General features: G+C 39.8%; 1 protein-coding gene across 3 annotated transcripts in view; it reads right to left on the reverse strand.

Moving 5' to 3' along the window:
- Nucleotides 1-1,161: 1,161 nt before the first annotated feature.
- The window catches only part of arhgap5 (Rho GTPase activating protein 5), a 104,809-nt gene continuing 84,482 nt past the window's right edge, over nt 1,162-21,488 (reverse strand). For 2 of the 3 annotated variants that reach the window (XM_088002425.1, XM_088002424.1), the window contains exons 5-7: nt 12,003-12,134; nt 7,547-7,652; nt 1,162-4,106 (exon numbers count right to left, since the gene is read on the reverse strand). In XM_088002425.1, coding sequence (XP_087858551.1) covers nt 3,788-4,106; nt 7,547-7,652; nt 12,003-12,134 — 557 coding nt within the window. In that variant the 3' untranslated portion in view covers nt 1,162-3,787. The remainder of the gene's footprint in view (nt 4,107-7,546; nt 7,653-12,002; nt 12,135-21,488) is intronic. The other variant, XM_088002426.1, reaches the window with a different exon arrangement.

The raw sequence follows: 21,488 nt of genomic DNA on the forward strand, positions 1-21,488 counted from the left end.
AAAAGTTGCAGAGAGAAGGGGTAGAAGGGGCAGGAGAGAGAGACAAGCGAACCAGAGGACGAGAGTCAGATTCCGAACTGCGGTGGTCTAAAGTTTATATGCGGGGCACCGCGCTGCGCCAACTACTGCGCCACGCAAAGCCCCTATTCCGGTAGCCTTTGCAGAAGTTTGCAGTTTCCCTTTGATGAATTATTAACATTTTTACACAATTCAAACTGTCTCAGGAAGTCACCTAGTTCATCTTCTTTCATTTTCTTGGAAAAATTAGTTTGGATCAAATGTATGCTTTACACGCAGATCCGTTGCCATAGCAACCGAGTAACAACAAATCCGATAGCTGACAGAGCAGGCACTGCGTTAAGTATCAGGATTTAACACCAAAAACGCAAACATTTCCCACACAAAGAACATAATATTCAGTCCGTAACAGTTTTTTCTGAGTCGCCATCGTTGGCTAGCAGGGAGCGGGATCTCGCTCGCGTGAGGCTCGTTTGAATACTGAATGCTGATTGGCTGTTTACTAGCGGCTGGGGGTTTTCAGCCATAGACATATATTATGTCTATAGTTTCAGCTGCAGCCTGACCGCAGACTGACAGGTCTAATTTCGTCGGATTCACGGAAAGCGGTCGGAGGATGCCGAGCGGAGAGAATTTTTGGAAGCCACGTATGATTGCGGTAGCGCGAAGACAGAAGGTTTGGAACTGAACTTTTGATGATAAATGCGACTTAAATCAGAACATGGCAACGTTAGATTTAGAAAGAAGTGACTATAATAGTATGGATTGTAGTGACGAGGAAGGAAGGAGTAGAGTGGGAGATGGTGGGGAAGGGTGGTAAGAAGCAGCGAGCTACTGAAAGAAAGAGGAAAAAGGGAAAATGAGGAAAGTACTGAAGACACCAATAGTGAAGGCATTCAGGAAAGAGCAAAAGAATCAAAACAATCCAACTCTGAACATTATAGTAAGATTTGATGAAGGAGAAGGAGTTAAGAAAATCTGTGCAAATTTAATGTGTCACTTCTACTTTATAATTCAGACTAATGAATGGTGTGTTCAGGTTAGTAACTTGGGGTTGTAGTTTAGCAATGGCAGTGAACAAAGTCATTCGGTTCGTGTTGGCCACGCTTCCAAATATTGAGCAAATAAAGTCGTAACAAGAGGAATGTTTAATAGATTTTATTGCTGGCAAAGATATCGTGGCCCTACTCCCCTTAGTGTTGTTTACAGCGTACGCAAATTCCATTAAGCTACACACGTCATGGCCAAACGTTAGCGACTGGGTAAAATTTACAACTTCAACAAAGTAGCAATAGTTTCTCAATAGTCGAGAGTCCAGACCATCTGGATGAAGCGAGGCCTAGAACAAGGGGCTGGTTTTTACCAGGCTACCAATTATCCAAACTAAGACTCCTGAATCATGATCCTGTAGGAAAACAAAATCAACTAGATAAAGGACATGAGTTGTACATTTTAAAATGGTAAAACTGAAAAAAAAATTGCTATAAATGAATTTTTCCTAATCAAAAAATATCTAAGGACAGAAAGATATTTTAGATTTAATGCATGTTTTATAGTCACCCTCAATCACTGGATGAGATAAAAGGTGTTCATTAGCCACCTGGAGTGATAACCAGACCTCTGAAACTACTTTGGGAGAATTTGATGTTTTGTTGGGGAACAAAAAAATGCTTAAGGTTGAAAATAGGCCAATAACAATAAATGTTAAACTGCTTACTTGCAAAGACATTTTGTACCTCAGTTGAGCAACCATGTGCTACATAAAAACAGAACCATGGCAATATCAGTGTTGGAAATCCTTGCAGACATAAGCATTAGTGGTTGTTTTTGGATGAGAAGCTTCCCTTTGAAATGTAGAGTTAGGGTAAAGTACCACAAAATTGCACTCTTTACAGAAAATGTTAAAGAAATAATAAAAAAAAAAACTAACAGATTTATAATACAATTTTAGAATTTTTTGAGTTGTAAAATAAAGAGTAATATATCTATATCAAGCAGCAAAAACATTTGTTATTAAGATGGACAGAAGATTGAGAAAATAAGCTATAATAAATGTTTATCATCCTGTAGCCAAAGGCAGGCAAGGATGTAGATTTCTGAAATATTTTACTCACAGGATGAAGGGAGAGAACTGGGAAAGGAGATGTGTTGTTTAAGTATCACAGATGAAGATTGAGACCTTCTTCCTTTCTTTTTCTGAGTTACTACTGACCTAGTATGACCACCCATCCCAACCCCTCCTCCCTTACTCACCCCAAATGTGCACATACTCACATTCGCATCATCAGAAATAAAAAAATGACATTCACCATAATAAACATGTATGATCATAGCTTGTGACAGATTAGGATCCAGTACCCCATGGTAGTTTTTTACTTAAGAAACTTGTGCTGCTCAGAGACATATATTTATATATAGACTTATATACTTCTTTCCTCTATTTAGGGAAACTATTTAAGAAAAAAATATGATATTAAAGACGTGATTTCCTCCAGGAACAACAAAAAAGGTAATGCAAATTAGATTTTTTTTCTGTTGAAATATTGCCCTTAAAAAATCAAATAAAGTGGTGGGGATCCTAACTCATAATGTTAAAGTTTTTCACTTAATTTTGAGTAGTTGTCTTTTTTTCATAAAGTGGTAAAAACATGCACATTTTCTGACGAAGAGAAATAAAGAAATTAAGGAAATAGGGTGACAAAGCCAAGAAGACACGGGGAGCTGTCGCTTTAAGAAACTGAAGAGCTGAGCACGAGAAGTTAAGCCTGGTCCTCCTGGACAGAGTGACACCAGTCTTCAGAACCCGTCCTCCCCGGAAGAGGCCGGAACGCCGACCACATGTAAGTTTGTACAGATAAATCATCCAACACATCAGCATTGTTACACAACAGCAAACACACACCCACACAGACACACAACATGGATAGAAATTAGATGTTACCAAAATATAAAAAAACATGACAGGATAAAGCAAGCTAACAACATGAATTGCAACATGGACCATTGACACTAGTCGTGCATGGGCTGTCCTTTAAGGGTTCCTTTAGGCTTGTGTAGTGGAAAAAGAATTGTTTAGTATTGAAAACCCATCACCTCCTGAAAACATTAAAGGTGCAGGGCTTAAAGTTCAGAATCCTGTTTTAGTTTCACAGGTTGAGACTCAAACATGTCCCGAAATGACTTGAAGTCAGAAACAGTTTTCCTGTGCCAGAATCTGCAGGAAGACTAGAATCCCCTTGGTGTGTGTATGTCATTATCATTATACACTCATCAGGTTTTCAGATGAGAGTATAAGTTGTAATGCCCAGATGGCATCAGGAGGCTGGGCCTGTAACAGGACAAAAAAAATTTAGTGTGCTTTTCCATGAGGGTAGAGATGGAGTCTTTGCCTCAAATATGTTGAAAAACTCTGGAACTAGGTTTGACTCCTATAAAGAACTAGCATTATGTGCCTAGATCAGCTCATTCCTCACTGTATTCAGTTTGATCTAAATTATGCAATCCATAATGTGACGTGCAATTCCATAATCCAGACTGAGCTTCCAAAATGAATCCGTCTCCCAGATCTGGACTGGTCCAACATCCCACCAAGCACTCTCTGAAACCAAAGCTGAAAGAACATGAGAAAAAAAAAGAACAGCTATGATGTGTTGAACTGCCATCAGCCACCCACTGATGTGAATCAGAAGAAGCACCTCCAGCAACTCCCTACGTTTGCAGCTGGAAGCACATACTGAACTCCCGATGCCCCAGAATACCTATTGGTGTGTTAAATGAGGGGGTCAGGGGGCAGCGTGTGTTGTATCTGCTGGGGCTGCAGAGGGGGGGGCAGCTGCAGGGGCAGAAGAGCCTCCACCATGTTGTGGCAATGTGGCGGGGGTGTTCCCTCGTTGCTGGAGCTCTCGGCCACGTCACCCCCATGGAAGAAATAGTCGCTCTGCACGATGAATGTCTCGATGACGGCCTGGTTGAGCTTCGTGGTGGACAGTGTGTCCCTGTTCTCAAAGTCAGGACGCATGAGGGTGGGCCAGAAGCAGATGGACAGGTTGTCGGCTGTCATCAGGGTGGTCTTGCTATGCTGGCTCACCCTGACCAGGGAACAAATCCACATAACACAACCGTTAGAATAAACATGTACGAGCCATCAGATTTTATACACAAATAATTGCTGCTAGCACCAAATGTATGAGTGTGACAGTGGGACACAGGAAACGGTCCAACAAGAATTCAAAACTAAGTAAAAATGATCCAATAAGAAGAAAACTGCACTAAACTTAACAGCAGAAGTCGTGCAGAATAATGTTCATGTCTATGTTAATTAAATAATAAGAAACATATCTGGGATCTAGACAAGTGTTTCTCAACCCTGGTCCTCACCGCCCCCCTGCTCTGCATGTTTTAGATGTGCCTCTATTCCAGAACAGCTGATTCAAATGATTGCATGACCACCAAGTACTGCAGAAGCCTGTTAATCACCCAGAGATACAATTCAGGTGTGTGGCAGAAGGGAAATACCTAAAACATGCAGGAGAGGGGGGCCTGAGGACCAGGGTGGAGAAACACTGTTGTAGGAGATTCTAGAGGTGTCCCTGTGTCACCCTGAAGTGAGAGAAGTCACTGGAAGCTCATCATTTATGGAATCAGAAAGATTTTTGCCTGTCAAATGTCACCAATTTTGATTGAGATTGCACATGTGTGGCTTACATAATTTCTTTTCCACACAATATATTTTAATTTCTTTTCAGATTAGGGCTGTTGTAAACGAATATTTTAGTAATCGAGTAATCTATCGATTATTCTTACGATTAATCGAGTAATCGGATAAAAAAAATTTCTAAAATGAAATATTGGTAAATCTGGCATAATACCGGTGTTACTATCAGATATCAATATCAGTCCAATTTTTCATATTTGAGCATCCCTAACAGTTGCTTTATTGTAGTTTAGAAAACTAACCTGTAACAATAATAGCTCACTTTCTAAGTTAACCAGAAGAAAAGTTATAGAAAAATCTGAAATTATATTGAATTTAATAACAAAGAGGCAGGCTCACAAATATGCTTATAAAAAATGTCTACAATCCAGCTTTTAGTTTATGTATTCATCTTCAGTGAGTTTAATAGATTAATTAAACTCACCTTGCCACCTAACCTGTCACGCTTTGGGTTTGAAAATACGGGAAATGCCGCCTGGAGTGGGAGGAGAGGGCGAATGAACGAACATGGGGTGGAGGGGAGGAAATAGACCAGCGGACTGACGAACCGTTAGACCGGGGGACGAACACGGGGGGAAGCAAAACGGGATATTTACGACACCTTCACTGGTCACACTCAGAAACTCATCTACCAGCCATGTACGATGCGCTCCGCCACCCGTTTCTTCAGACCGGGATATGAAATGTATTGTGCGGTTCGTCGGTAAAGCTACATTTACACGGTAAGCATCAGCTACTCAGCCGCCCGCCCTGTTCAGTCTATCCGCTCACCTCAGCGCTCTTCCCGCCGTTCGCTTTCAACCAGCAGCCCCGGAGGAGAAATGCTGCCGTACTCCAGGCATTCCCCCAGTCATTTTAAGGATGCTTATTGGTTCCCCAAAAACGATAAAAAGTCGGGCATTATCATCAATCAATAAAATCCCCACGGGCCAATCTTGAAGATTGGACTTTATGCCGCTGAGACTTAGCTTTTGTCAACAACTCAGAGGCGGAAGTGAGAGCTCCGCGCAACGCAAATGAAGTCCCGGCCGGAACACGGTGCGCTAACTAAAAACATAAATTAACGAAGCTTCGAGGCAGGTAAATTTTCCTCGAGGAATTTTAGTAATCGAGGTACTCGAATCATTCGAGGAATCGTTTCAGCCCTATTTCAGATACATAATTTCTTTTTGCAAATGAATTAACACAAAGCTTTAAACTTTTACAGCCACAATCATTAATCATATTAATCGATTGTTGAAATAATCTTCTGCTAATTTAGAAATCAAAATCGATTAACAGACTTGAAAAGTTTTAGAACAACCTGGTTCAAATTCAGTAAAAAATCTATTATGTTTTACTGTCCAATTATAAATCACTAAATAATCAATCCTCACTGTATTGATTGATGCAGCAGAAAGAGCATTTTACATAATATTAAAAGGATTTTTAGCTTCACTTTGGTGGAAATGATCAAGGCTTCACTTAAATGGATCCTGTTGTTGTACTTTGGGAAATAAAATGTTTATTTTCCTATTGAAAATACAGGAACTGAATTATTTTTATTTGCTTTTTCTTGGGCTGCCCAAGCCTGGTGTAAAGTGTCAAAGATAACCATTGACACTTTACACAAGAGGGCAAGTCATAAAATCTCAGTCCTTTGCAGGGCAACATAAAGACCTGTGTTGCCCTGCGAAGGACAACACAGGTCTTTGTTGTCCTTCGCAGGGCAACACCTAAGGAGAATTTAGAGACCAATCAACCTAACAGTCATGTTTTTGGACTGTGGGAAGAAGATGGAGTACCTGGAGAGAACCCACGCATGCACAAAGAATCCAAGACCTTCTTGCTGCAAGGCATCAACATTACCACCCACCAACAGGTCACCAATAGTTCTGATACCTAACTCTTTCCCTTCCACTTTAGATTCAGGTTACATAACCTGAATCTAAAGTGGAAGGGACAAATGAGGGATTCTTTGCTATTGGTAATAAGATGGATATAGACTCATTGCCAAATTGGGATTTTATCTGTTTCCAAATACGTATAGTACTGTGGATGATACAGTTATTGTTATATGCCGAGGTGTCTATAGTTGTTGGTGACAAAATAAGAGCACCAATTTCATGAGGGCTGCAGTCAGTCTTCCTTTTCCATTATGATCGCCTTGGATTGTGTAAAATTGCGATCTAGCCAAATTGTAATAGTGCGAAGCACACAAGAGTAATAGTAAAATAAAAAGTTTGGGAGGGCCAGTCCGCCCTTCAATTTTGCCTTGCAAAGGTGAGTTTTACTAATTCGGTGCATTTTATAGTCCCATAGAAATGGAATGATTATAGAGTCAAGTTTCTTTAAAAAAAATTCTTAGGTAAAAAGATAGGAATATTTTGAAACAGGTAAAGGATCTGAAGGAGAAAGAAAATGGAAAATGGAGCCAGATAAAAACTTCCCCAAGGTCGCCATCAGGGGGCAGCAAAGTAGGAGGAAAAGACCAAAGTTGAACCTTCAGCAGCTTACTGGCTTTCTGCTAAAAATCAAGCATTGACGTTCAGTTACAACCAGGACACCTCTGGGACAGGTTCAGAGGATGTTTATGCTGATTCTGCTGATGTAATCACTGATGATGTGATTAAGATACAAGACACAGACCAGTTGACTTGTTTAGATTCACACCTGGTGCTAAAGTTCCATACGGAGGATCTCTATGAAATGTAGATGCATAAAAATCAAACTTAGTCTAATTTGTGGTCTTTAATCTGAGCTTGCTTCTTAAGAGTTATTGTTTGCATCTCTTGATTTCTTTGTGTGTTTCTCACTGTGTGAAGCTTTTCTTACCTGTTCAGATGTGTGATTATGTATTTGAAGATCTGGTAGTTGATGGGAGGAAACTTCTTCACAATCTCTCGCAACACCTCTAGCCGCTCAATGTAGTCCATGAGTTCTAACAGACACACACACACACAATCATGCATGCACGCACGCACGCACGCACACACACACACACACACACACACACACACACACACACACACACAGGGAAACTGACATTTTACAAACAGCTTGTTTGTGTGTGTAGATATAAGTATAATCTTTTTTTTATTCATTAAAGAGTGAAATACTTATGGCGTTTATTTAATTAATATTTTGATGCATCTGCATCTCACAAATAAAACAAAAATAAGTGTCCAAGAAAAATGCTAAATATTAAAAGCATATTTTAATGTATATATTTTCAGATATTAATTTTTTTATAACTATTTTTCTAACTTTAAAGGGGACATATCATGCGTGCAAAATCCACTTTTTTAGCTCTTAAAGGGATCCAGGATTAGTTGAAAATGTTGGCCTAAATGCCACACTACAACACTGTTGGCTTTAAGAGCGCAGTGTGAGAGAGCCGAACACAAGTTCTACATTTGTGTTCTCAACATTTTCCTCCAGAAGTCATTTGTACAAGCAAAACTAATGAAGGCTTGAACAGGTGAGTGTTACCTTCACAAGCTAAAAACAAATGTCATGTGGCCAGTTTTTATCCACAAAGCGCCTATGACAGAACAACCCGGCTTGAGAGTGAAAAATGTCTCAAGAAACAGACAGACATCACTGGAAGGTCTTTGGAATGCTAAAGGAGTTCTGCGGCAGTAGTATCAGTGACACTACTGCTGCCTCGTTTACGTCCAGACCAAGACCAGATCCTAAGTAACTGTTACCGGACCGGACACAGAACTACAGACACTGGAAAAAACACAGGAGAAGCAGTGCTGGGAGCTCTTTTAAATGCTAATGTAAAACCACAACAGACACCGGACGAAGACCAAACCCTAAACAGCTGTTACCGGACCGGACAAAGATTAAGTCTATTGTTACAACTAATCATGAATCCTTTTTTATACATTTTTTGCATACTTTGAGTGCCTAGGAGTGCAAAAAAAAATATTCTCTCCCAGTTATGTGTAGATATCTTTATACTCATTTTTGGGTTATATTTTTCAGTTTCTTAATTTTTCACTTTAATCTTTTTCTTGTCTATGACGTCACCGTATTTGCTGTGGATTTGCTAAACGAGGTCATGGCTATTCAGTTTTGTAAATCCAACACTTATTTTCCTTGCAGCAATTTTGTAGTCCAAGTTCAGTTTTGCCAAGATTGCAAGTAAACAAGTCAAAATGTTCAGTTCTAGTGTTGATTAGTGCACACAATTTCTTACATCCTCCCACAGCATCACAGCCTCTTCAAAATGTCTGGTTAAATTTTATTTTTCTTGGGAATTTACCCAAGAAAAATCAGTGGTCAGTATGTGTTGAGCACATACTGACCTCTTCCAGTATCAAGAGGGATTCCCCAAAATTCTGTTAGAGGGAGGCATCAGTTTCCTCTCTCTATGGAAACAATGAATACAGCAAAGCAATTAGCTCCAAATGACGCTAAAAAGACAGCAAAGCTTACTTTAGACATACATTTTGTGTTGATCCTGAGGCCCTGGCTGTTGTGAAATATTTTGATTTAAAACCAGCAACAGATTTCATAGGAAATAAATGAATAATTAGTTAATACAGATACAAGACTGACTTGGGAATATCAGCTAATTATATTTAGAATTTAGTGAAATAAAATTTTTAACTAACAGAGTTTTATTTGAAACAGGACATTGAAATGTGAGATGTTTTTTTAAACAATAGTTGTCCCAGCAGTTTTTTTTCCTGTTTTTTTTGTTATTTCCTTTGTTTCTCTGATCAGTCCACTGCAGTATCTGTTCAGCTGATACTTTTTTTTCTTTGTTTTACTTATTAAACGGACAGAAACAAAGACCAGCATCTCCGTGATCATTTTTGAAGCTCCTGTCTCTACATTGGGCATTGATTTGATAGTAGCATTGAGCCTTCTGCTTCTGTTAGTAGTGTGTGCTAGCTATTAGCTGCCTTCTTGAGGATATAACTGTACTGCGTGTTTTGAAATTAATTATCTCGTTTTGTTTTTGCAATTTTTGCCTTGGGGAATACATGCAAGTGCATTCAGTGATGTCCTTGATGCTCCGTTAGCTAACTCCTTAATTATGTTTTGGCTTTGTTTATTTCATTCATACCGTGATAACTTTAATATTTTAAAAGGTATCTGGCATGCATGGATACTATAGTTAAACTACGGTCCATATTGTAGGCAGTTGGTATGGATCCACTTTTATACACCATAAGTGAATCATTTACATGGAAAAAGGAAGGATTTAAAAGCATGATATATCCACTTTAATCTCACCATTTGAAAGACAAAAGTCTGAATTCTGAGATTTAGCTCAGAAATGTTTATTTTGTTTGTTTTTTTCAGTGACATAAACAGAAGTGTTGATTTAAGTGTTTAAGTATATATTAAAACATATACTTAAATATGTAAACATATACTTAGAAAAGTATATGTTTTAATATACTTGTACATTAAAACATGACAAGTATAATCCTTATTTGATTTATCCATCTTAGGATCACATATATTGGAAAACTGATGCAGAGCAAGCTTTTCACTTTGCCTCATGTTAACAGGAATAGAGTTTGGTTTAATCCAAGAGCTGCTGCATTTCACAACTTTACAAACAATGAAGTAGTGTGATTTTTTTTTCACACTCTGGATTTCTGAATGTTTGTTGAACTTTAAACATCCAATAAAAAGCTTGACCTTCAGGTTTCTACCTTCTAAACCACATGTGTCAAACTCAAGGCCCGCGGGCCACATGTGGCCCGCCATGTCATTTTATGTGGCCCCCCAGCGTCCATGATTGACTTAAAATAGGTTTTGAGCACGAATTGACAACAAACTACATCTCCCATAATGCATTCCGATTGTTACCAGCCAACATTACAGCTTCTCGCCACTAGAGAGCAGCAGAGTCACCTTAAGCTGCTTATTGATTTTACCAGCGAATAAAACTGAGACATCAACAAGCTAACAACAAAACGTCCAAGAAAAGAAAAATCGATCTACAAGTAAGACTGTGAATGAAGATGTGTGAGTTGGTGTCAGGGCGGCAGGTCGCGCTAGACTTTTTTTGTTATCCATTATCTTGACCGACAACATAAAAAAAAAAAAAAAAATTGGCCCTGTACTATTTTTATCCGTGAAATTATAATCATATTAACATCGGCTATTTAGCCGCATTTTATGCGGTTTAGTGAATATTCACCGTGAATCCTGATCCCATCACAAATTAAACAGATAAATGCATCTACATTTTTCTCCGTAGTGACAAAAAAACCACTGACTGAGGCCCCAATAACTTTTAATAAATTAAATTAAGCGACTTCACTTAAATTAGCATCACTTCACCCGCTGGGGTCTGAACGCTGGGTTCAAATCTGCAGAAAAATCAGACAGTTTGGATCCAAACTGTCTGATCCAACTGTTTGGATCAGACAGTTGGATCTGTCTGATCCAAACAGATCAACTGAACTCTGAGTGTTTTACCCTGCGGGGTCCGGTGTGCGCTTTAAGGATTTTTTTTTTTTTTCGCTTCTCCGAAACGGACAGATATGTTTCGTCTGCAGCTCCTCCAGAGCGGCTCTCCTGGGTAACGTGAACCCAGAAGGCTCCATTTGTTAAATCCGCTGGATGAGTTTCTCCCAGCGGTTTTTAATTCTTCGCAGTGGCGTAACGTAACTGCCTCCGCAGTGGTTGAGCAGCAGACTGCGCATGTTACAGTCTAATTAACTTTTGCATCGTCATTTATTTCCTCAAGATAAACTGCCAGCTCCTCAAATGGATTAACACAAAGTTGCATTCTCTTTAGTTTTCTCTGGTCTGTAATGGAGACTTGAATTTAACGCGCCATTTCAAACAAAGGTTTCGAATGCGCTTCCTAACCAGAAGCTCCAAAGAGTTATTTAACAATATGAGGTGTTCAATTTATTTTTAACATTGTATTTTCATACATTTTATGCTAGGGTTGCCCAAGTCTAGTTTTCCAGAGCTACCATCTGCAACTTTAGATGCGTTCCTTCTCTAACACACCTGGATCACTGACTCATTATAAGGCTCTACAGAACTGAGTTGCTGCTAATGAGGGAAGTCAACCTTTTGTCTGGGGTGTGTTTTAGCAGGGATGCATCTAAAAGTTGCAGTCTGAAGGACTGCAACTGGGCACTCCTGATTTGTACCGTCAATGTGGCCCTTTGAGGGGGGCCAATATGCTGAAGTGGCCCTCGGTGAAATTGAGTTTGACACCCCTGTTCTAAACCTTAAGAGAGAAGTCAGAAATGTAGTAGGTGGAAATGTCTGTTGTTAATGGATTACTGGTGGTTCTTACTTGCAGCTTCCACCAGCTCTGGGTGCAGGCTGTAGGGGATCAGAGGGTCAGGCAGGTCAGCAAAGAAAGCCTTCAGCGCTCCAGCAACAGCATTCACTGCCAGGTCCATCTCTCCAAAATCAATGCTGTGATCTGCACAGAGAAACATGACACAGCAGCAGAGAAGGTTTATTCTTTGCAACACAACATGGAGAAGTGCCTTGTCCAGAAAAGGCTTTACTGTATCTATCGACTTAAGGAGGTGTAAGCCAGACATTCAAGGCGATCATAATAAATGGGGAAAGGGTTAGGGCTCACTAAAATATGACAATAGAAGATTGAAAAAACATTGCCTGGTCTGATGAGTCTCTATTTCTGCTGCGACATTCGGATGGTAGGGTCAGAATTTGGCATCAACAACATGAAGGCATGGATCCATCCTGCCTTGTATCAACAGTTCAGGCTGGTGGTGGTGCAATGGTGTGGGTGATATTTTCCTGGCACACTTTGGGCCCATTAGTACCAACTGAGCATCATGTCAATGTCACAGTCTACCTGAGTATTGTTGCTGACCATCTCCATCCCTTTATGACCACAGTGTACCCATTCTCTGATGGCTATTTCCAGAAGGACAATGAGCCATGTCAAAGCACGAATCATCTCAGACTGGTTTCTTGAACACGACAATAAGTTCACTGTACTCGAATGGCCTTCACAGTCACCAGATCTCAATCCAACAGGGAATGGGAAATTTGTATCATGGATGTGCAGCCGACAAATCTGCAGCATCTGTGTGATGCTATCATGTCAATATGGACCAGACTCTGAGGAATGCTTACAGTACCTTGATGAATCTATGCCACGAAGGATTAAGGCGGTTCTGAAGGCAATATGGGGTTCAACCTGGTACTAGAAAGGTGTACCTGATAAAAGCAGACATTTTTACTTTTGTATAATATTTAAATCAAACTTTTAATAGACAAAAATAAATAATATATTGTTGCATAATATCTTTAATCTTCAGCCAGATGCTGGATGGCATCCCCTCTGTCTATTGACTGAGAGGATGGACTCACCTGTCTGTCATGTCTGTCCCCCTCTCTGTTTCATAATAGTATGATCCCATATCTTCACACGTGATTGGCCACAGGCACATGCAGAGAAGGAGAGGAGGAGTATTGAGCCTATTTTTCTTTATCTGTGTGTCAGGAAGCCTGGTTGTCCCACTCAACAATATATTTATCTAAATATAACAATTTATATTTAAATTAGTCTAACTGCCTTTGGTCTAATAATGACTGAACAGATTCTAAGTGCCTCTGCCTCCATGTTTTGTTTTGTTTTGTAATTTGCAAATTTTATTGAAAATTATTTTCCATACAAGTGTTCATCCAAACTTTTTTGTTTTTTTTATAAATGTTCTACATTGCCAAGAGAAGCTGCACATGCATTCTGTACCTGCATTGGACAAAACAATTTTGCTATTCTGTATATTACCCAATCTACCCATACACTTACTAATTAAAAAGAAAAAAGAAAAGAAAAATTCAAAATCCAGTTTTCTTGTCTGTTGTTCTCTTCCAGGTCATGCCAATTTGAAATCTCTTCTCACTGAAAATGAACTGTAAGCAAACTATTTACAGTCTGTAGCACCATAGAATACCCCAAACCAACGGTGAAATAAAACCCTGCTGTGTCTTTTCCACATTGCCTCCAACATTTTGTATCTTGGTATTTTCTTTGTGCTAGTGTAATGAAATATCTTACAATATTCTCCCAGCCAAACTCTCTCCACGAAAGGGAAAAATATGTCCTCCCAGCTCTCCTGTGACAGTCCACAGTGAGCCTCTTTTTCCCATCTTACTTTTATGCATGTTGTATTGCTTTTCTTCAAATTTTCCAATCCTGTGTACAATTTAGAAATTATTTTCTTCCCCACCTTCGATTCATTTGCTGAAATAAACATCGTAACTAAGTGAGTTGAGATTCCAACTCAATCGTCGTATGTTTCGGACTATAAGCCGCTATTTTTTTCCTACATGCGGCTTATAGCCCGGTGCAGCTTTTCTGTGGATTTTTCATCAACCACCAGAGGGCTCTTTAGCAGAAAGTGAATCATTGGAAGTCAAAATTAGAAATCAAAGAAGAAAGTGTTGATTTTCATTTTGAACAAGTCATGCTAGCAGGAGGCACGATGGAAAAATGTTTTGTGCAAGCATATGTTTTCCACGCTCCTTCAACCTTCCTTCGGGGAAGAGGGGGATGGGGGGGGCGATTTATGTTTTTTCGCATCCACCTGAATAATGTGTAGTTGCGCCACTGGGGCTATCGATCTGGCAGTACAGATCGGTAGCTGCTGCACGTCAGCTTGGCGTGAACGAATCCATGGTTTGGCGTTGGACACGCAGGGCTGCGTCCTTAATAGGAGATTAAGGCCCTCTGCTGCGTCCTTGTGGAAAACCGAGAGCGGCAGAGATACCAGTGGTTTATAGCCCGAAGTGGCTTAAATATGTACGTTTGTTATGGACCTTTTTTAAAAAAAAAAAAAAAAACTTTGTGGGTGTGTGTTATAGTGAGGTGCGCTCTATAAATATGGTAAATTTATCTTTTTATTTTATTTTATTTTTTCAAAATATCTTTATAGAAATTTTTGCAGTTTAGACAAATAGCTTGAACATTCTGCATGGCAGCAGTAGAAGTGGTACTGTTCAGGCCAAAATAAAATACAAACAGAAATCAACAAAATGCCTCTCACCATCCTGGTTCTAATGCAGCCCATCACATATTCCACATATCTTTATATTGAGATATTAAATTCAGCAGTGTATGTCCTCTAATAGAATTGCCTTTGGGAACTCCAGTTAACATGTTCTTCAGTCACTTGTACCGTCTTCTGGGATGTTCAGATCTTTGACATACTTAATGAAGGGATTCCAGATGAACTCAAACAGATCCTGTTTGCCCTTTAATACATATGTAATCTATTCCAGAGGGAGGACAGATCCATTTCCATATTTGACTTGTTATTGAAGCCCATCGGTCATTTGACAGGTTATAATTCATACCCTTGACTGATGCACATGGGCAGACATTATAGACTTTACGCAAAAAGTTAATCACAGAGGCAACTAAAATCAATTAATAATTTTTAAAAATCCTTTCTGAATATCATCTCATGGACACTGAACTAAATGCGTCTTGCTGACCAGGAGCTTACAGCGTGTTGAAGAGTTATGGACATGAAGCTTTGGAGCTGTCAGAGAGCAGTGGAGTTTTGAGAATCTCCATCTTCACATCGGCTGCTGTGGCCTTGGTGACGACTGAGGATCTGCATCTTCACATCCCAGAGGACCATCTTCTTTTTCCAGGGGATGAGGACGCAGACCTGTAGGAGGGTGTTGGGTTCCCAGCATGTGAAAGGTCTGACCTCGAGGAGGGGGTGTCGAGAAAAATCGAGCTCATCCCACTTCCCCATGCTGGAGATTTTAGTTTAATAATAACAATAAATAAAGTTATCTTTAAAACTAATTACACAGGTGACATCAAGACCCAACAGTAGAGTCAGACAGTAATAAAAGTAATCTGGTTGTGTGTGTTATTGTGTCCTGCAAACTTTGCTTTAATTCTACTTTTTTCTATTTAATCATAAAAAATCATAGTCAGACAGAAAGAGAGTCATGGAACAGGAAGAGCAGGTTTCCTGAAAAAAGAGGAAGTTTCCAGCCTGCAGTGATTAAAAATAGTTCAGACTGCTCATTTTGAGCATTAAAGGTTTAAAGAATAAAATCTAAACATTTTGAGGAATTGGATAAAACCCAGAGTAAAATACTTGAATTAATAATGATAACTTATGATTAAACCAATAATTAATATTGGTTTAACCAGTGGTTGATGTTGATTTGATTATAAGAATATTTACACTTATACTTATGAAAATACTTAAAAGTGAAAGAAGTAACTGTAACATGGTGTCAAATAATTAGAATAATGAATTATTCTTGGTTTCTTTTCAGAAATGTCTGTAATAACTCACATCATGATTATAATAAGAGTAACTAATAAGTAATGGTTATTATAAAATTATAAATGAATGCTAAATCAGAGAAACTAAAAAGTTATAAATGTGATTTTGAAATTGAACTTGAAATGGTGTAAAATGTGTAACTGTAACTAAAGGTCACTGATGTTGTGTTGGAGGTAGATGGTAGGTGAAAAGTCAGGGGGAAAGAGGAACCGAAAGGAGGGCAGAGGTGACCAAGACATTAGGTCATTAGAACAGACATGTCTCCAAGATGGTGATGGATATGAGATCATCTGTCCAAGCAGAAACAGGAAGTGAGATTTTTGAGATGCATGAAGGAAACAGGTGCAGAGGGCAAACAGAGAACTTCAGAAGTTCAGTTCTAAAAAACAAGGGAGTTCATCTGAAGGTTGAGGCCAACCAAAAGGCAGCTGACGTCAAAGAAAAACGCACGTGAGGAAAGAAAGTGTGTGGCTGCTGATAAGAATAAAAAGACACCAGACAGGAGGATCGAGGTTCTTTGTTCCGCAGCGTTCGAGTCGAGCAGATGGAGACGCAGGACCAACGGAGGGTTGCTTGCTGATACCCCGGGATGATGAGACTGATTGCTGCACAAGGAAGGAACAAGATCCGTTTACCCACAACCCGGGATTTTCATTCGACCGCAGCCCTACTCTCAAGCCCAAAGGATTACAACTATGCTACAGTGGACATGGGGAATAGACAAAGATCACATTTGGATAAAGAACTGGGTTCGTTGAGGATTCTCACCAGTTCAACTTTGGATTTATTCTGAAAGGATTCTGCCAAGACAAAGACAGGACTCCATCCATGGATGTTAAAGTTTTCTGCTGCCAAGATCATCTCTGCATCTGGGTTTGAGTAATTCTGCCTCCCCCCAAAGCCTCTATTTAGCTTAAGACACAGTGTAGGATTAGAAGAAGGAGTAATTTCTGATGATTCTTAAAAGTTTTAATTTCTTAATTTTTTATTGGAATACTGTATGCCTTTTCCCTTGCTAAAGCTTGCTAATAAAATTACTAAAGTCTAATTTGATGTTGTGGACAGTTAAATTAATTGAGTCATTTAGTCATCTGATCAGTCATCTGATCATTGTAAAATCAATGCTTGTGGTCCTAGTGAATTATGGTGGCTTCGTACGTTCTTTAGTTCAGATAAATAATGTCCCTGGGACTTATTCCTAGTCACTAAAATTATCTAAGCCGGTTACAAGTGCACGTTAATTACAGGGGAAGAGCTACCGTTAACAGGAGTGGTTCATGAGTTTGGACACCGGCGGGGCTACTCCGAGGTCTGAATCGTGGACTGAAGCGGGGCATAACATCTGGATGAAGGCAGTTAGAGCTTAGACGAATCTTCCTCTCTAAGTTCTTTAGAGAACTTTTATTTATAAAAGTTCTCTAAATTCTTATCTGCGGTAATACTCTGGAATTAGAGGCTTTTCGGACCCGTGAGACGGAGAGCTGGTCAGTAGTCAGTCCGCTGAAGTTGGGAGGAGTTAGGGGCGTGGCTGAACACTGAGAATTAACAGAGCGCATCTGGTTCAGAAGCGTATTCAAAACCTTTGGTTGAAATGGCGCCTTTAATTTCAGTCTCCATTACAGACCAGAGAAAACTAAAGATAATACAATGTTGTATTAACCCATTTATAGTCTAAACAGAGAAGCCGGCAGTTCATCTCGAGGAAATAAATAAAGGTGCAAAAGTTAATTAAACCATAACACGCGCAGTGCGCAGCACAACTAATGCAGACGCGAAGAATTAAACTTAACTCACCCCGCGGTTTTAATAAATGGAGCTGGAAGACGATACCCTACCACGTCCAGAAGAAGAGCGGCGCTCAGGAGGAGCGTGGCAGAGTAAGATCTGTCCGTTTCGGGGAAGCAAAACCACGCAAAAAAAATTTAAAAATAAATGAATAAAAAAAAATCCTCGTAAAAGCGCAAGTCCGGACCGCGCACAGGGAAAAAAAAGTTCAATTGATCGGTCCAACTGACCGATGAACTAGCGCAGAGTTCTATGCAGATGCGAGGAGGACTACAGATAAATTAATTATTAACACACAACTGAACAATTTTAGAAAGTTCACTGATGAACTTGTGACTAACAAAAGAACTTCCAAGAGTGGGGTCTCCATTTTGACCCTTTTTGAGCCATGATGGAAAACCTGCCCAAAAAGGTTTCCTCTCCCTGCCAGAGGGAGTAGGCCTGTTACATTCAGCTTTGTTCATATTTACTCCACTGCTCTAAAGTTCACAAAAAAGGGGAAGATGCCCTGACCCCAGTGAAAAAATTCCCTCAGGAAAAAATTCTGTTAACTTGACCCGAGTGATCATTCACTAAACCCCTTGTTTCTCCCCTCAAACTTGAATAGACCCATTCAAAGAAAACTAAAAGATCTTAAATACCTCTTAGGTATTGTATTATATAAGGCAGTGGTCCTTAAATCTTACCTTGACTTCTCTTAAAACAATGCAGTCATTCTTTGTATCCTTTTACTGTATCTCTGGGTGTCTGTCCTTTCTTGGCCCCGATGGTCTTCCAAGTTAGGCATCTATCTGATCTTCTCCAAGCTGTTCTCCACTGACCTGGTCACCGCCACCTGCAGCCTTCACTCCGCCATGTCTTTGGTCGCTTCCTCAGCCGTGTTGTAGTGCGCTGAGGAAGTGCGCGTTTCTACGAGGCATCTCCCTCGTAGAAACACGCGCAGGCTCGCCGGGAATGGCATCTGGAACCATATGTTCTTCCCCCACAGAACTCTTTCCACTTCCACTACTCCTTTTGTTTCTACAGCACCTCCGGGGCATAGTCATGATCCAGAAAAACTTTCTTCCCCTCCTACATGAATCACTTCTTCTGCTATGCCTTCTTTATAATCTCTTCTTTCACTCTGAAGCTCATAAATTTTGCCACTATAGATCTTGATGGTGAATCCGGGATGCAGATCTAGAGCCTGATGAGTTCTAGATCTGGAAGGGAAAAGACGGCTCCTGATCGAGTTTCTCTCTCAAAAGGTTCTCTATGTAACGGATCCTTTTTGCATTCTGCTGGTTTTATTGATTGATCAGGCTGTGACACGGTTTGTCTTTAAAAGGATGGTTTCTCGATTTATTCTGACGAGAACAACATATAGAAAACAACCGTGTTATAGGTTGCCTTCTCCAAGTCCTCTCCCGCAGGACAACATGACAAAAGGCGGCAGGGGACCATGTCTCACAACTTTCAAATATGCAAAATAAACCTTTTGTATACAACATATCTGATGAGAACAACAAACAGAAAACAACCATTTTAAAGGCTGCCCGCTCCAAGTCCTACACAAAACAAAAGTACATAAAAAAATTTACTTAATAGATCTATAAATAAACTGAATGTATTTAGATGAAAAATAAACAGCACACACCTCTCCCACAGGACAACATGACAAAAGGTTAAAACAATGACAGAGTTGTTTCAGTCAGATAAGGAACAAGACAAATAATAAAAAAAAGACATTTTGTGTAATTATAACATAAGAGAAATACAACCAGGTTACAACTATAAATTCCGTCATCAATCTGGTGCTATGGATTAACTGATGGCTAAATTAACTGGTTGAAACCTATGCACACCGCAGATGTTTCGAAATTGTAGGTGGCTGTGTCGATGCCTGCTGAAAAATGCTACTTGTGCGACAAAACCATTTGCAAAACTTTACTATAAATCCCATTTGACACACACATGTTTAATGTCACATGTGGAAATTATGTTTCAAACCAACATTCTACAGAGCAGCATTCAGTGTTCTTCGAAAACACTGCATTTGAGCATAACCAGATCAATGAGTAGCTTTTCTCTCTTGCTCTTGGTGAAAGCGGACGCTTTTTTCCTCTGCTCCCTCCCTGCCCATGCCTGCCCTGCTTGCTCTGTTTTTGTCTTGTCTTTTTCTATATTTTTGGAGCCCTTCTTTGCACATCATCCAAATCTACAAATTATGGATCTGGTCAACCGATCTCTCAATGCAATTGATCAAATTTCTGACAAGAAGTCTGGGCACAGGAGAGCCCTCTTGTCCTGCAGGGACACACCCAGTGGGATTCACCCTGGATTTATTCATAATAACAGGATTTCTGCTGTTTGGAGCTTGTGGATTCCTGGATTATCGACAAATTTGTGACGGACTTGGCTGAACTAGCAAACACTCAGACTGTTGGTGTGGACAGAGACGAGGACTGAGATGTATTGGAGAGACTTTAGGGAAGATTGAAATTTATAATCTTCCCGACCTAAGACATTCTGTATCTGAATTGGCTTTCCCCGTGTGGCCTTGGAAGGGTTGCATATCTCTAATCTCCTTGAAGATATGTAAACACAACGCTCCTTCCCACCTCACCCCCTCCAGTTTCCATGGAGCTGTGGAGCTGAGCGCTCCTATGGACATCATTCCTCGATAACAAACACCGCTGTCGGACTATGCCAGGGACCACAGCCACCTGGCTTCATGGCCTTTTGATGTCACCGCATTCACTCATGTCTATGTTTTGTCCCTTTGTTTTGTCTGAATGTTGCCATCTGCCCTAATGTGACCGTTCCTCTTTTCCTTTGGTTTGTTATTTTATTTGTATTTCCTTTTAACTCATGTAGAGCACTTTGAATTGCCTTGTTGCTGAAAATGTGCTATATAAATAAAATTACCTTACCTTACCACAATTCCATTCACATTCAGATTGACCAGAATAAATTAATTCCAACTCATCAATAGCCGGTGTTCTGTCAGATCAGCATACGCTGTCAGATCGTCATAAGCTTAGCACGAACTCACTGCTATATCTGTCAGAGACGTCATTACCATATGATTTTATTTAATCAGCAACATAGAATCATGACGTAGATCGTCATACACTTTGCAGCTGTATGGCATCCTGACTTATCGGTTAAATAGGTTAATGAGTTTTACACGGACGTGTGTGGTAGTTGACTGCAGCTGCAGTTAGACCCTGCTTTAAATACACTTTGAAACCACAACAACGCATGTATATCTATCTAGCTATCATTGAAAACAATTTAATGACTTATTTTCGTCATAACTTGTTGTGTATGCTAAACTGACAACTCCTCTGAAGGTTGGACTTCTTAATGCACATGCACAGGCATGGAACTCACTGCATGTATGCTATTCTGACAGCATATGGTAATCTGATAGAACATCGCAATGTAAACCTAAGTGGCTAGTTTCTGCTTTTTGTAACCAGCACTGATCAGAAAAACATAGGAATTGGCTCCCAAGTACCTGTAGTGTGAGTTGCTCAACACTTCTAGCCAAGTGTGTGTTGTTGGCTCAGATCCTGTAATGCAACCGCACTTCCTGAACTTTTTTTAAGCGATACTACCCACAGGAAATGTCACTAAACAATGAGGTTGGTGTCATCATATTTAATAAAATTTAAATCACATACCTGATGGTATTGCTTGTGGTGTTTATGTGT

This window comes from Poecilia mexicana, unplaced genomic scaffold (assembly GCF_051168715.1).
Source record: "Poecilia mexicana isolate PSO_F unplaced genomic scaffold, ASM5116871v1 scaffold_22, whole genome shotgun sequence".
In the NCBI taxonomy this organism is placed as follows: Eukaryota; Metazoa; Chordata; class Actinopteri; order Cyprinodontiformes; family Poeciliidae; genus Poecilia; species Poecilia mexicana.